Source organism: Oryza sativa, chromosome 2 (genome assembly GCF_034140825.1).
Source record: "Oryza sativa Japonica Group chromosome 2, ASM3414082v1".
In the NCBI taxonomy this organism is placed as follows: domain Eukaryota; kingdom Viridiplantae; phylum Streptophyta; class Magnoliopsida; order Poales; family Poaceae; genus Oryza; species Oryza sativa.
This window is the reverse complement of record NC_089036.1, coordinates 31,485,242-31,498,173: the sequence shown is the minus strand read 5'-3', so window position 1 is coordinate 31,498,173 and position 12,932 is coordinate 31,485,242. Positions and strand designations below refer to the sequence as shown.

Here is a 12,932-nt window from a genome sequence, read left to right as displayed (position 1 = left end):
TTTATGAAAATTAAAATTTGATAACATAGATAATTGTATAATATATTGCTCAGGAAAGTATTCTAAACTCTTGAGGTGAAAGTTTAAAGTCGACCTAACCAGTTGAAAATAAGCGAATATAACTATGAATAATGTACTTGTATTACTCATTGTGTAATTTATATGTTTGTTTGTTTCTTATTCTATATATTACATCTCAATTGGCCTTTTCGAGAGTATCAATATTGTTAATCTTTTCAGACTTTTATAACTATTTGATTGGTGTTTTTTTGACTTACAAGACGAACAAATGAGAAAAAAAAAAGTTCCCCCTAATAAATAGTAGTACTCCACAGTTCATAAATATTTTCTAGTGTTGACCAGAATAATTTTAATTATGATCATTAATATTTTTGAACTGTCTAGGCTAGGATGATCGAAAGGTTAACGATTATTATATTTAGAATAGGACACACCGTCTTTTAAGAATTTTCAGGTCTCTTATACAATGGTATATTACATGTGTTGTGTAAACTGTTGTGGAACAAGATATATGATCTCATTCATATATATGGATAGATCGGCAACCAACTCAGGGACACGACAGTTGTGTCATGCCCCACGTCTTCTCACTCTCGTGGCGATCCTGGCAATGGGCGCAATGTTTCTCAAACCATCGTGTCTCCAGTTATCGCCTCTCTCTCCCCCCTATATATTGTAACCACTGTGATCGATAAAGAATCGCTCGCTCATTCGCTCTATTGTGTCGTCAATTCTCTCTCGCTCCAATCAATTTCATCCACTTTCAACATAAACCTTGTGCAGTTAGCATTGTGCCGCCTTAGGAAATACAGTGACGCAACTTCTACAGAAACCAACCAATCAAAAGAACGTGCACATTCTGACGTGGATGTATTGCAGGCGACAATGGTCTGGTCTACCAGAGGAAGTATATAAGTTGCCACATCAGATTTGTGCTTGCGTGGAGGAGAGATGAGAGGAGAGAGAACATAAGCGGGCTACAGATTTGTAGCCAACTGCAGCACGAGCTCCAATAAATTATATGAGAGAGATGTGTGGATTATACATTAATGATGTAGTATATTTCTGCAGCTAACTATTGTATGAGTGAACTATATTAGATTGACTATAAATAATGTTTTAAATTTTGAAGCTAGTAGTGAGCTATATTATTAAACTTGCTCTCATGAAAAACTTTGATTTGTCCATTTGAACTAATATCATTTTGCCTGGTGTGTCATCGAAAAATACTTTGTCTTCTAAACAATGGTTTATATTGCTACAAACTCAAATGGAACTTTGATTCAAAAGCAATGTGATACAGGAGAAATCAATCCAGAGAAAGGGGAAAAAGAAACAGCTTGTACAAATAAACAACACGCACGCACATAGAGAGTGACCTCCAGTTCTCGTACGAGCAGAAATTAAATTACTGAATCGAACAGGAAACTCGAGTACTCGACACAAATCTAGCTTATTCACGAATGTTAACAAACCAACGATGAAAAATAAGTCACGCACGCAAAACAAAAAAATACAAATACAAAAACGAACGAAAAACAATCGATTTAGCGAATCACTTAATTATGATATGACGATCATATCGTCCTCGTAAACCGGGCGCGCGCGAGCGGGCGATCGATCGATCGATCGATGGATCGGATCAGATCAGATCAGATCATCACTTGGGCATGGGCCCGTGGTTGTAGGTGTCGCAGCGCCGCCTGATCTCGCCGGCGGCGCCGGTCTTGACGCCGAAGAGGCTGAGCTTGTCGATGGCGCGGGAGAAGTCGTCGAAGAAGGCGGTGGGGTTGGACGCGTAGAGCTTCACGAACGGCTGGGTGCGCTTGTCCGACCACATCTCCTCGTCCGTGGCGAGGAGGCCGAGCCCTCGCTCCAGGTTCACGAAGTACATGTTGTCGAACTTCCCGGGCGTCATCACGTCGTTGAACGCCGCGATCGTCGGGTCCTTGAGGTACTCCTTGCACGCCGTCTGCAAGCCCTTGCTCAGCACCGGGTTCATCGTCGGGTCCACGTTCCCGGGCTTCCCCTGGTAGTCGTAGATCCTCTGCGCGAACTCCTTGCAGTGCGAGAATCCCAGCGTGTGGCCGCCGGACAGCGCCACCATCTCCTGCACCGTGAAACCCTTGTCCTGGAACAACTTGATCACCTGGTCCATGGTGAAGTTGGACTGCGGCATCTCCTTGTCGGGCGCCGTCGGCGACGACGTCAGCGAGTCCTTGCGGCCGAAGGAGATCGGGTAGCGTGGGCCGCCGGTCATGGTGATGAGCACGCGCGCCGCCAGCGCCAGGATGTCGGCGCACGACACCACCTCGGGGCACTCGAGCTCCAGGGCGAGCTTGGCGCGCACCACGGCGTCGAACGCGTCGCCCGGCAGCGAGTGGTTGATCTCCGCGCTCTGCTCCGACTTCTCGAACGCCGTGGCCGCCACCAGCACCGACGCGTCGCACCCGCTGACGAAGCAGTCGTGGAAGAAGAGGCGGAGCACCCCGGCCGCCGTCGTCGGGTTCGCCATCTGCTTCGACTGGACCACCTCCGCGACGATCCGCTCCGCGCGCGGGCACGTCTGGGCGTAGTAATCCGGCGACAGCTTGTCGCCCCCCAACGGCTGCCCCGGCGGCTTCTCGCCCACCAACGGCTGCCCCGGCACCAACGGCTGCCCCGGCGGCTTCTCGCCCACCAACGGCTGCCCCGGCAACGGCTGCCCCGGCAACGATTGCCCTGGCAACGGCTGCCCCGGCAACGGTTGCCCCGGCGGCTTCTCGCCCACCAAAGGCTGCCCCGGCAACGATTGCCCTGGCAACGGCTGCCCCGGCAACGGCTGCCCCGGCAACGATTGCCCTGGCAACGGTTGCCCCGGCAACGGCTGCCCCGGCAACGGCTGCCCCGGCGGCTTCTCGCCCGGCAACAGCTGCCCCGGCAGATTCTCGCCCGCCAACGGCGGCCCCGCGCGCGCCCCGCCGGCCAAGACGCCGGCAAACACGACGAGGAGGAGGAGGAAGGACGGACGCATGGCTGCTGCTGCTGCTTCTTGGTTTCTCAGCTGGGAAGTCGATTGTTTCCCTTCCCTCACATAGAGTTTGAGGCGCGCGCGGGTGTGGAATGGCAGGTCGAAGAAATGCGAGGAGAGGAGGGGGGAGGAGTTGGGTTTGCTGTTCTTGGAGGCGGTGGAGAAGAGGAAATGGAGGGGGAGGGAGCGGCGGGAAGAGGTCGTAGAGAGGAGGAAGAAGAGGAGAGGTACGTACTATTTCTGGATCAACGTGCAATGCTGGTTTGCCCTTTAAGTAGGGGTGTTAGTGTCCGTTTGCCCTTCAGTAGCAGCCTCTGGTTGTAAACGTGTGGTGTGATTGTTTTTTCTATTTCTGGCTATAGCATTTTAGGGTTATAGACTTTAAATTTTTTTTCCCTGCTCTATCAATAGAAACGTTGCACTAATGTACGGGTTGCTTCAAAAAACGTGCAGTGCTGGTTCAAAACCTGTCCCTTGCATTGCCGTTTTCAGCTCCATTAACGTTCCTCGAGTTAACCATGGACGTTCATTTGTAACTCCGGGTTTTTCACTTTTTCGTAAATGCAATGATTATTAATTAGCTCGGCAGTTGTTGAGTATGTTGATGGAGAAACCAGCCAAACTGAATCTCTCTATGACATGTAGCTAAATCAGAAATGTGTAACTTCACAAGATAGGAAAGGAAGTTCTGTTAGAAACTTTTCACTGCCTCCGTTTCAAATTACTTGATGTTCTATGTTTGTTATAAATCAAATATTTTAATCTTTGATCATGAATTTCTATAAATTTATATAATTTAACATCGTATCGTTTATATTTTTAGATTCAGCATAAGCAATACTTACATAATATATAATTGAAATACTGTTAAACTATACAGATTTTAAAAATTAATGATCAAAGATAAAGATAAGACATATTTAACTTAGGATAAATCTAGAATGGTAAGTAATTTTAAATGAAGTAATGAAAACAGAGTTGCTGAAGAAGTTATGCTAAGCATATCATAATTCATGACATGCCCATGCAAAATGGCTCAATTATTGATGTTTAATCGATTGCGTAGATATAAGATCATAACTTGCCCATTTCCCTAAGTGCCAGGTAGTAAAAGATCAACGTAGCCATCACCTAAAAATTTGAACGAATCTGAATTGGATTCTGGCTGCAGTGTACAACATAAGACAGTTTCTTGAAGCTGTATACACACATCATTAACCATCTTGGTTCCGGGTGAACGGATACAGCGCCAGTAAGATCCCCAAAAGAACACTACATGTAATATTTTACATCATTTCTGAAACTGCCGAGGCTCCTGACTTTTCAGGAAACAAAATGTTACGTCACAGGAGAAAAAATAATTTGCGAGGGTGTCTTTCCGAATGTCAAACTGAGATTCCTGCCTATTTGATCCCATGGAGTGGACGACAAAGAAAAAGATATTTCTTCTCGGAGCAACTCCCTTGGGTTCCATTTCCTGGGAGTAGTAACTTGCAGGGAATACCTAAAGATCACAGAGGAAGATAACTAAATACTGCAGAAGCTACCTCAAATCAAAATATGTTATTATCAAATAACACACTACCTTCCTCAGCAGGGTCTTCTCTTGTCTACTTTCAAATGGATGTTGAACCATTTCTTCCTTCGAAGTCGTTCCTTAGGTTTCTTTTCCTTTCTAGGACCATCATCATCACTTCTGGATCCCTCCATGGACTTGCTCTTCGATTTCTTTTCCTTTTTCACAGTTTGGTCATCATCACTTTTGGACTCTTTAGAGGATGTTTTCCCTTTGTTGCTACTGGAACTCCGTTGCAGAGTTGTGTTGTTGGTGTAGGATGCATGAATTGCATTCCTTTCCTTGAGAAGCTCGTCGATCTATAAAGAAAACATGATATCAGAACAAGGTCAGAAGCAGAAATGAACTAGGAGTATTTCACAAATACAAACAGTACCGTCTGCATTTCTTGAGCGTATCTGCTGGTCATCTCGGTGAACTTCGCTAAGACCTGAAAATTTCAGCTATTAACAAAACTATCTCTTGGATTTGCGGACACAAACAATTTAAAAGGTTGGATTATACCTCTCTATACTCAGACTCAAATTTAGACAGCTCAGATCGTTTTGCAAGTATCTTTGCCTCCACGCATCGTAGTTTCTCCTTTTCAGTAGAAAAGGGTTCAGCACATACAACCTCTATATTATAGGTTGCACTCTTGAAGAAATTATCACCTAAATGAGGTGACTGATCTTTTTAAAGCCATTGTACACCGCCAGGGATAACAAACTAATACAAGCAACAAAATAAATGGCGTACCATAGACAGCAAAAAAATGGGTCCCTGCTTTTAGTTCATTTACTTCACATGGTTGAAAGCCATCCAATCTTTTAAAGAATGCACTATCAGGATCCTTTGCAGCAGCAACCTGGCAGTAACTAGAGCTGGTAAAGAGGCACCAAAAACAAAAACATAGAGAGGTAGCCAGACAATAGCTTGCATACTCACTGAATTATTTTGTTCAAAGCGATAGACTGGAAAGCCAAGAAAGAACATTCCAGCAGAAGTAACTTTCCCTGTCTTTACACTGTCTTCCTGCACTAACATGATACATTAGCTGAAACCATGCCCAAAACATCAAAAGACTAGCACAATAAAAATATCAAATCCTTGTCATTGGGTACTGGATAGAATGAAAATTGGATGAAAAAGCAGTATTGGTGCAAAGCAACATGTTAATAGTCAATCCCACAGACCAGAATTTATTTCAAAGGGAATAATATAACTTGGAAGGCCTTCGGCAAAAGATGTCAGTTGCGGATGTTTGAATACAGCACGCAGACATAACCAGGATTAATCCCGTTTCATTACCTGAATTTGTCATGCTAGTGTCTTTTCAAGTGCTCTGCTAATTTAAACTAATCTTCTATGGTGCATAAAACCACATATAAACAAGAAGCATCTTTCCAGGTTAAGCTAAACAGAGAAAAGCTTTTTAATGTCGAGGACCCTGGATTCCTAAAGGCATCATTAGGCAGTAAATATTTTGTATCGTACAGGCCATCCTTGCAACATTGACTACACAAAATCATAATATTCGAAGTTTACTAGTTATGCCAATATGGAAAGTTTTCCATCTATATTATGAGAATGAAGGCTCACTTAAGTATTTTATTTACAGAAAGAATAGTCACCAAATACATCTACCAAGAGGCTTTCTGAGTTTGTCTTGCTCCACAGTTGTGATGGAACAATAGTTTGTCAACTGTTACTAGTGGAGTAGTGGTGCACTCAAGATTACAGGAAAATTCACAGAAAAAGAAGTGCCAGCCAATTGTAACATAGGGTTAGGAATGGTTCTAAAAAAGGGAGGTATATCTCTGGCTTGTGCAAAAAATAGAGTAAATAGTTCAAACTTGTCAATTAACCAGAATGTGCTGTGGATTATATTGCATAAACACTTTACAGGATGACCCCGTGACAAAACAATATCCAACTCAGTGTGTTTTGGATTTTCATGCTAGAAACTTACGCAGATAATAAGCTAGTCCCAAATAGGAGTATTTTTTGTAACCCATTTTTAGTTTGTTTCTAGGACTAGCAAAATATAAGAACAGACTATACATACCTGTAAAGCAAGGCTTAACCCACCATTTTCTTCAGGCTCGAAATATAGCAACTGAAAGAAAGAGAAACTTACCTTAGAATCTGTGCATGGCAAAACTTTCTAAACTTACAGTATAATTATACATGTATCAAGTACTTGATTGTTTTTACTTTCGAATATCATAATTAGATATCATGGCAATCTCAGAAGAAACAGACAGACGGCTAAACCAAGTTCATTATTATAGCAATTAACATTGCCACCTTTGGCCGTAAAAAGTTTTTCAAGAACAACAGCTCACATCACAACCACATTTCTTGTTGTTGAGAAGAGAAAATAGAAAGTAACAGCTAAAGTCAGCTAAGCTTTTCAACATACAACTAGGAGGCGGCAATGCTCATCAGACAAAGTTGTATAATGGAGTAGTTACTGTCGAAAGATCATAACGGACAAACACTAACAACAAGTTAGCAACTAACCTTGAATTTACTTTTAGCAGTTGATTGAACTCTACACACTAACCCCATTTTGGCTTCTTTATCTGTTATGTCCACAGAATAAAAGTGAGCTGATTGCTTTTCCACCTGCCAATATGTGAAATCTGAAACATTATTCACTGACAGGAAAAAAATGGAAAGTAAATTATGGGAGATAGTTGAATACCTTCCTAAAGACGGACTGGCCAAGCTCGAGTTGGGAAATTCCCACCGACCCATTCAATGCTTCCTCTAAAACTGTTGCAGAAACTGTGGTCTTGATTGGTACACCTAGCTTGCTACACAAACATAAGCATAATTAAATAATCGATTAAGTAAGATCAAAGTAAATGGCTATCCTTAACAACCTACCTAAACAGGGCAGCAAACACTGTATTTACAGTGTTCAGACTTGACAGGTCCAACTCCAGTTCCTGACTATCTGCTTCAATGGCCTGAAAGATAACAAAAGCATTACAGGCAGACAAAATCAAGCAGATCAAACATCATGCTTTTGTATGCCATAAATTACCTCGAATCCCGAGGAATCATACTGCCGCCTCTTATCGGGATCTGACAGTATGTTGTAAGAGAATGTGGCTTCTTGAAACTTGTCCGAGGCAACAGGGTCGTCTGCATTCTTGTCTGGATGGTACCTGCAGTACCAAAAAGCAGAAAAAAAAAACTCACTTCATTATCGCTCAGTCGTTCTGCAACAATTACCACACAAGCAAAGCAAAGTACCAGCATACTACCAACTTTTTGAACGTAAGGTAGGAGAAGGCTTTTTTTTTTCTTTTTGAGCAAGGGCTCGAGGCCCCCATTTCCATTACCAGAAATGAGACAGGAGAAGCCTTGGTTTGGTGTTTGAATCTAATACACGGTTCTAAAAGCTCAGTGAACAGCTCTTGTGCTGGTGTTACAGGAGATGAATTTATTCAAAGTGAGCCAATTTGACCAAAAAGTGCACTCCGTTCTTCAGAAATTTGAACAAAATCCTTCCCTCCCGAACATAACAACAGCACTCAAAAGTGACCAAATCCAAGAAGCTTTACTTACTTGAGGGCCATGCGGCGGAAGGCGCTCTTGATCTCCTGCTCGGTGGCATTACGCCCCACCCCAAGCACCTCGTATGGGTCCCTCCTCTGCGCCGCCGCTCCGGCCCCCGCCGCCGCCCCCGCCGAGCTCCCCTTCTCCGACTTGAACGACCCAAACTTCGACCCCGCCATGAACCCCCTCCGCGGCGCCGCCGCAACACCAAACAAACCCCGGCAACAACCCTAATCCCACCCCCAAAACCTCAGATCTTACTGCTTGTTGAACCGGTCGTCGTCAGGCCCTGCCCCACCACCCGCCGCGGCCGGCCGGCGGCGAGCGGCGGCGCAGCCTCTAGGGTTTCCCCCGCGGTCTCTCCTCGAAGAGCGCGCGAGGCCAGCTCCTCCTCGGCGCGGACGTGCGCGTGCGCGTGGTGCGCGGCTTCTGCTAATTTGGGGAGGTGGCGAGGGAGGAGTCCAGGACTCGAGAGAGGCCGACGAAATGGGGGGAGGAGAAGGCGAGGAGGAGAGGGAGAAGAGACCAAGACGAAATTATTTTGGTGCCGACATGTGGGCCCCACCGCGCAGTGGCCTCGTCGTCGTCGTCGGGCGGTGAGGTGGCGGCGGGTGCGGTGCTTCGCTCGAGTATACTCCTATGTGTGCTCCTGATTAACCGTTAACTACTCTACTCATCGGCTCATCGCTCGCACCGATTTGATTTCGAAATTTCGAATAAATATAGGGTGGCCCACATCTGGTGGGGCACACCCGTCAGTGAGATGACTGCAGGGTCGAAATGGTAGCTGAAGAAAGAGTTTTTTCGTCGTTCCCGCGTAAGGATTATCAATTTGTGGAAATGTGGGTTGTTATTGAAGTGTTGATTACGCTGTACTCTCTGTGGCCGAGGTGGGGATGGGACGGTGACAGGTGTGGGACCAGAGAATGTGGATTTAGTGCTCAGGCCCAGTGGCCAGTGAGTGAGAGGACCTGCATTTAGGATGCAGCTTCGGAGTATCTGACCGGTTACATTTTCGTTGGCATTACCACCGTTGAAGCTAAAAATCATGCGCGCAGTAGACCATTTCTCCACCATCACACCAAACGTGTAATAACCTTTTTGACCACTGAAACAATTCACAGCTTTTAGTCAGTTTTTTTTAAGTGGAAGCGGCAAATATTACAAAATAGAGTTGACCCTGTTTATAAGAAAAACCGGACCAAAAACTATACAACTATACGGTTTGCTAAAGTAAAACCGATAAAAACCTTACACATAGAGACACAGAAAGCCTGAAGGCAAAAACGACTACGGACCGCAGAAGGCCGAGGGAAGAGCAAAAACCCTAAGACGAAGCCTCCAAGGAGGTGAACAACGACATAAGCCGTTGTCGACACCCGCCCATCAGCTGGACTAAGTTTTCACACAAGGAGGGGAGAGTCCACAAGGCAACACCTCCAAGGAGGAAACAGCACCGGCAGGCGTCGATATTGCCGATCCCGGACGACTAAGCAGGGCTTTTGCCCCCGGACTCACTCAAAAGTGCAGGACCTCCAAGAAGTAAGAGGAAACAACTCTCGCACCATAGAGGTAAGCACACCGCTTCAAAATTGGCGCTTCAACAAGTTCACACAGCCAGCACCAACGAGGCCTAAGAGCCCTAACTACAGACAGACAAGACCAACACCGCGGACGAACAAACTCCTCAAGCACCGAAAGAGCACTGCCAGATCTGTAAGCAAATAGCCAATGGAGGGGGCACCAAGGAGGCATGGTCGGCCTGGAGAGGAACTGAGATATGAAGAGAGGGCACATAGACATCGGTGTCAACCATATTTCCGGCGAAGAACTCCGGGCTTCGCGGGACAAACCAATCAACTTCAGCGACCACCTGCGACTTCACCACCACCACAGAGAGATGAGCACTAGGGGGAGGGGAAGGAAGAGAGAAAGGAAGGCAGAGAGAAAGGAAGAGAAGAATGGTGGTTTCATAGGGGGTGGGAGGTGGGGAGGGGTGGCGGAAGAACCGACGCCCCCCCCAAGCTGGTCGACGCGCTGCCGACTCGAAGCCGGAAGCCGCTGCCCACCATCAGCCGCCACCCAAGCGCTAGACTGCCGGCCACCACGAGCCGCATCGACCATGCCGCTACGCGCCGGACACGCCGCCTCTACATCGCGTCTACCGCCGCCGTCATCGGAGAAGATCTTATGGCTGCGGGGCCGGATCTACCACTGCCGGCGAACGTCGCTTCCCCCGCGCCGCATCGTGGAGGCCCTGTTACCGCCATCCTAGCTTTGCCGGTGGCGGTAGGGTTTTGCCCCCGTGTCGCTTGCGCATGAGTGACGCGGGGGGCCGGGGGCGGGACCATTAACTGAATTATGTTTAATTAGTTACTCCATCCGTCCAAAAAAAACCCAATCCTGGGTTTGAATCTGGATATAGTGTATGTCCAGATTCAAACCTAGAATTAGGTTTTTTTTGAGACGGAGGGAGTAGTTCTTAACAATATATGATTGATGATTTCACCAAGTACCTCGTATCAATCACATCGAGTAATTCCTAACGACGAAGGCCTTTTATACTTTCATTATAAAAGATCACTTTACTTGCAAACATCCACCTGAACACCGACGAGTGGTTAACTAACACGTAGTAAAGCAGTTCTCTTTTTTTCATCGATACCATGTTCAACTCCCCAAGCAAAGCATTCAATCATGGATAGCTCAAGATGTCCTCCAAAAGGCTGTTACCTCGCATCAGATCAGATGTTCCCGCAAACAAAATAGTACATGAGCAAGGCCCTAAAACAAGCTCAGAAACAGTAGCCAGACGCACACTATTCAGCTACAGCAAGATCAGGACACGCATTGCAGGCTGTACAGATTGATCAAAGGCCCCACTGCCTGCCTGTGAAATTGTCCGGTTACACAACCCCAATTGCATATGATGATACTATGAAGCATCAGATCTTGAAATGATTGGCATCGATGTGGTCCACGGATCATCAGGCAGACAAAAACACGAGACCACATCAAACGGGCGCCTTCCACGGACACCAGCAGAGGCAGCAGCGCCCGAGAGCATTGGGCCCAGCGAGAAATCGCCCGTGGGCCGACGTCACATGCCGATCCCGTTTCGGCCTAAATTGCCCCGCATGTATGTTCGTGGAAAAAGTATACTTGGACTCCCTCAACTATCGACCGAGTATGATTCACGTCCCCTAACCAAAAAACCGGGTATATGGACTTCTCCAACTATTAAAATTGGTGCAAACAATATCCCTCGGTGGTTTTGGGGTGGTTTTGGCTGACATGGCACCTACGTGGCCGGTCTTGACCAAGTTTTTGTCCTACGTGGCGCTTACGTGGTATTAGAATAAAAAAATAAAAACATATGTGGGACCTATATGTCATTCTATTAACAGTGAAATTTGGTAAGCCCAGAGTAGTCATCGGCTTAGAGTCAGCATCGGCTTCGAAGTCCTGAGATTAGCCGATGAGAGTTTTCAAGTCGTCAGTTGTCGGATTCTTGCTATATTCGGTTAAGGAAATTGATCTACTAAAGGAAGTTTATCCAGAAGAGACCGAGTTCAAAGAGAATGCGGCATGGCAAGTTATTTATTAATTAGGAATAGTTTGTTAGTTTCTTTTATCTTTAGGAAAGTGTGTTTAGTGTCCTATAAGGACTTTATCTTTTCCTTTTATCTTTAGGAAAGTTTCTTTCTTGTCCGACAAGGACTTGTATCAACCCATAGGTATAAATATGTATACCCGGGGTCTATGTAATCTATCGCTACGATCAATACAATTCGGCGCATCGCCACCTTTTACCTTTTCTACTTTATTTTATCGTTCGGCGGGACTTGGCACCTGACGTGGGGCTGCATCGGTGTTCGATCTCCAGCTAAGGGGTAAGTCCAATGTTCCGCCGGTCCAGACAATTGTATCGTTTACGTCGGCATCGTTCAAGACTGCATCAGGACATTCGACCTCTTCGATTACTCTGGTTTGGATAATATATTTGCCTAGCTATTTATCATATGTCTATGTTAATCTAGTCCTAGCATCTCAATTTAGCTCTATCGGCTGTCTCTCGCTTTAGGGTTTCTGCCGGTATCGGCTAAATCGTCTTGCTAGATTAGATTAGCCTAGGCATCTACCACCCTTAAAATCAGTCAACGGCTTAATTGTCTAGATATTATGTTTCTTTTCATACTTAGTGCTGCATCAGTTAAGTTTGATCTACTAAGTCGTGCTTAGAACCATTATCTCCAACCTGTTTCTTGATTGCCAATAAGGGTTTCATCGGGGTTTCAGCCGATGAGTTATCTGGACGTTGCATCGGCTTACAAGGATTGCATACATATTGGATTTAGCCGATCGCAATAAGATTTAATTGTTTAATATAATCTTGTGGATTTTATGACATCGGACCTCCAGCCGATGTATGCTTTAACCTTTGGATCAGTGCTTATTATATATTGTTTCTAGCCGATTGGTTTCTACTCGATTATATTGTTATTTTATTACATCAGCCGATTGCCTTTATATCATCATCTACATTGGACATATAGCCGATTGCTTAAACCCTATCGCTATTGGCTGGTATCGGCATCGGCTGGAATCACTACATCGGCTTGTCAGCCGATCGGCTATTTTGTCTGCTGTTTACATATCTTGTCAGTTGCAAGATCAAACTGACTGGCACGCCCGCATCTCATCAATCTTTGGACCTGCAGAGGAGTTAAGCAGATCTCCCAGGCCGGTGTGTTCAATTTTTTTCGTCAACAC

At 45.5% G+C, this 12,932-nt stretch overlaps 2 protein-coding genes across 2 annotated transcripts; both read right to left on the bottom strand.

Moving 5' to 3' along the window:
• Window positions 1-1,276: 1,276 nt before the first annotated feature.
• LOC4330684 (peroxidase 31) lies at window positions 1,277-3,281 on the bottom strand. Its single transcript, XM_015769278.3, has one exon. The coding sequence runs from the start codon at window positions 3,032-3,034 to the stop codon at window positions 1,682-1,684; it is 1,353 nt and encodes a 450-aa protein (XP_015624764.1). The 5' UTR covers window positions 3,035-3,281; the 3' UTR covers window positions 1,277-1,681.
• A 938-nt stretch (window positions 3,282-4,219) lies between these two features.
• LOC4330683 (chaperone protein dnaJ 16) lies at window positions 4,220-8,663 on the bottom strand. The gene is made up of 12 exons (XM_015767284.3): window positions 8,169-8,663; window positions 7,642-7,765; window positions 7,482-7,564; window positions 7,297-7,408; window positions 7,113-7,217; window positions 6,655-6,705; window positions 5,535-5,621; window positions 5,346-5,454; window positions 5,112-5,260; window positions 4,984-5,037; window positions 4,617-4,906; window positions 4,220-4,535 (listed from the first exon to the last, which is right to left on the bottom strand). The coding sequence occupies exons 1-11, from the start codon at window positions 8,336-8,338 to the stop codon at window positions 4,622-4,624; spliced, it is 1,329 nt and encodes a 442-aa protein (XP_015622770.1). The 5' UTR covers window positions 8,339-8,663; the 3' UTR covers window positions 4,220-4,535; window positions 4,617-4,621.
• Window positions 8,664-12,932: the final 4,269 nt, after the last annotated feature.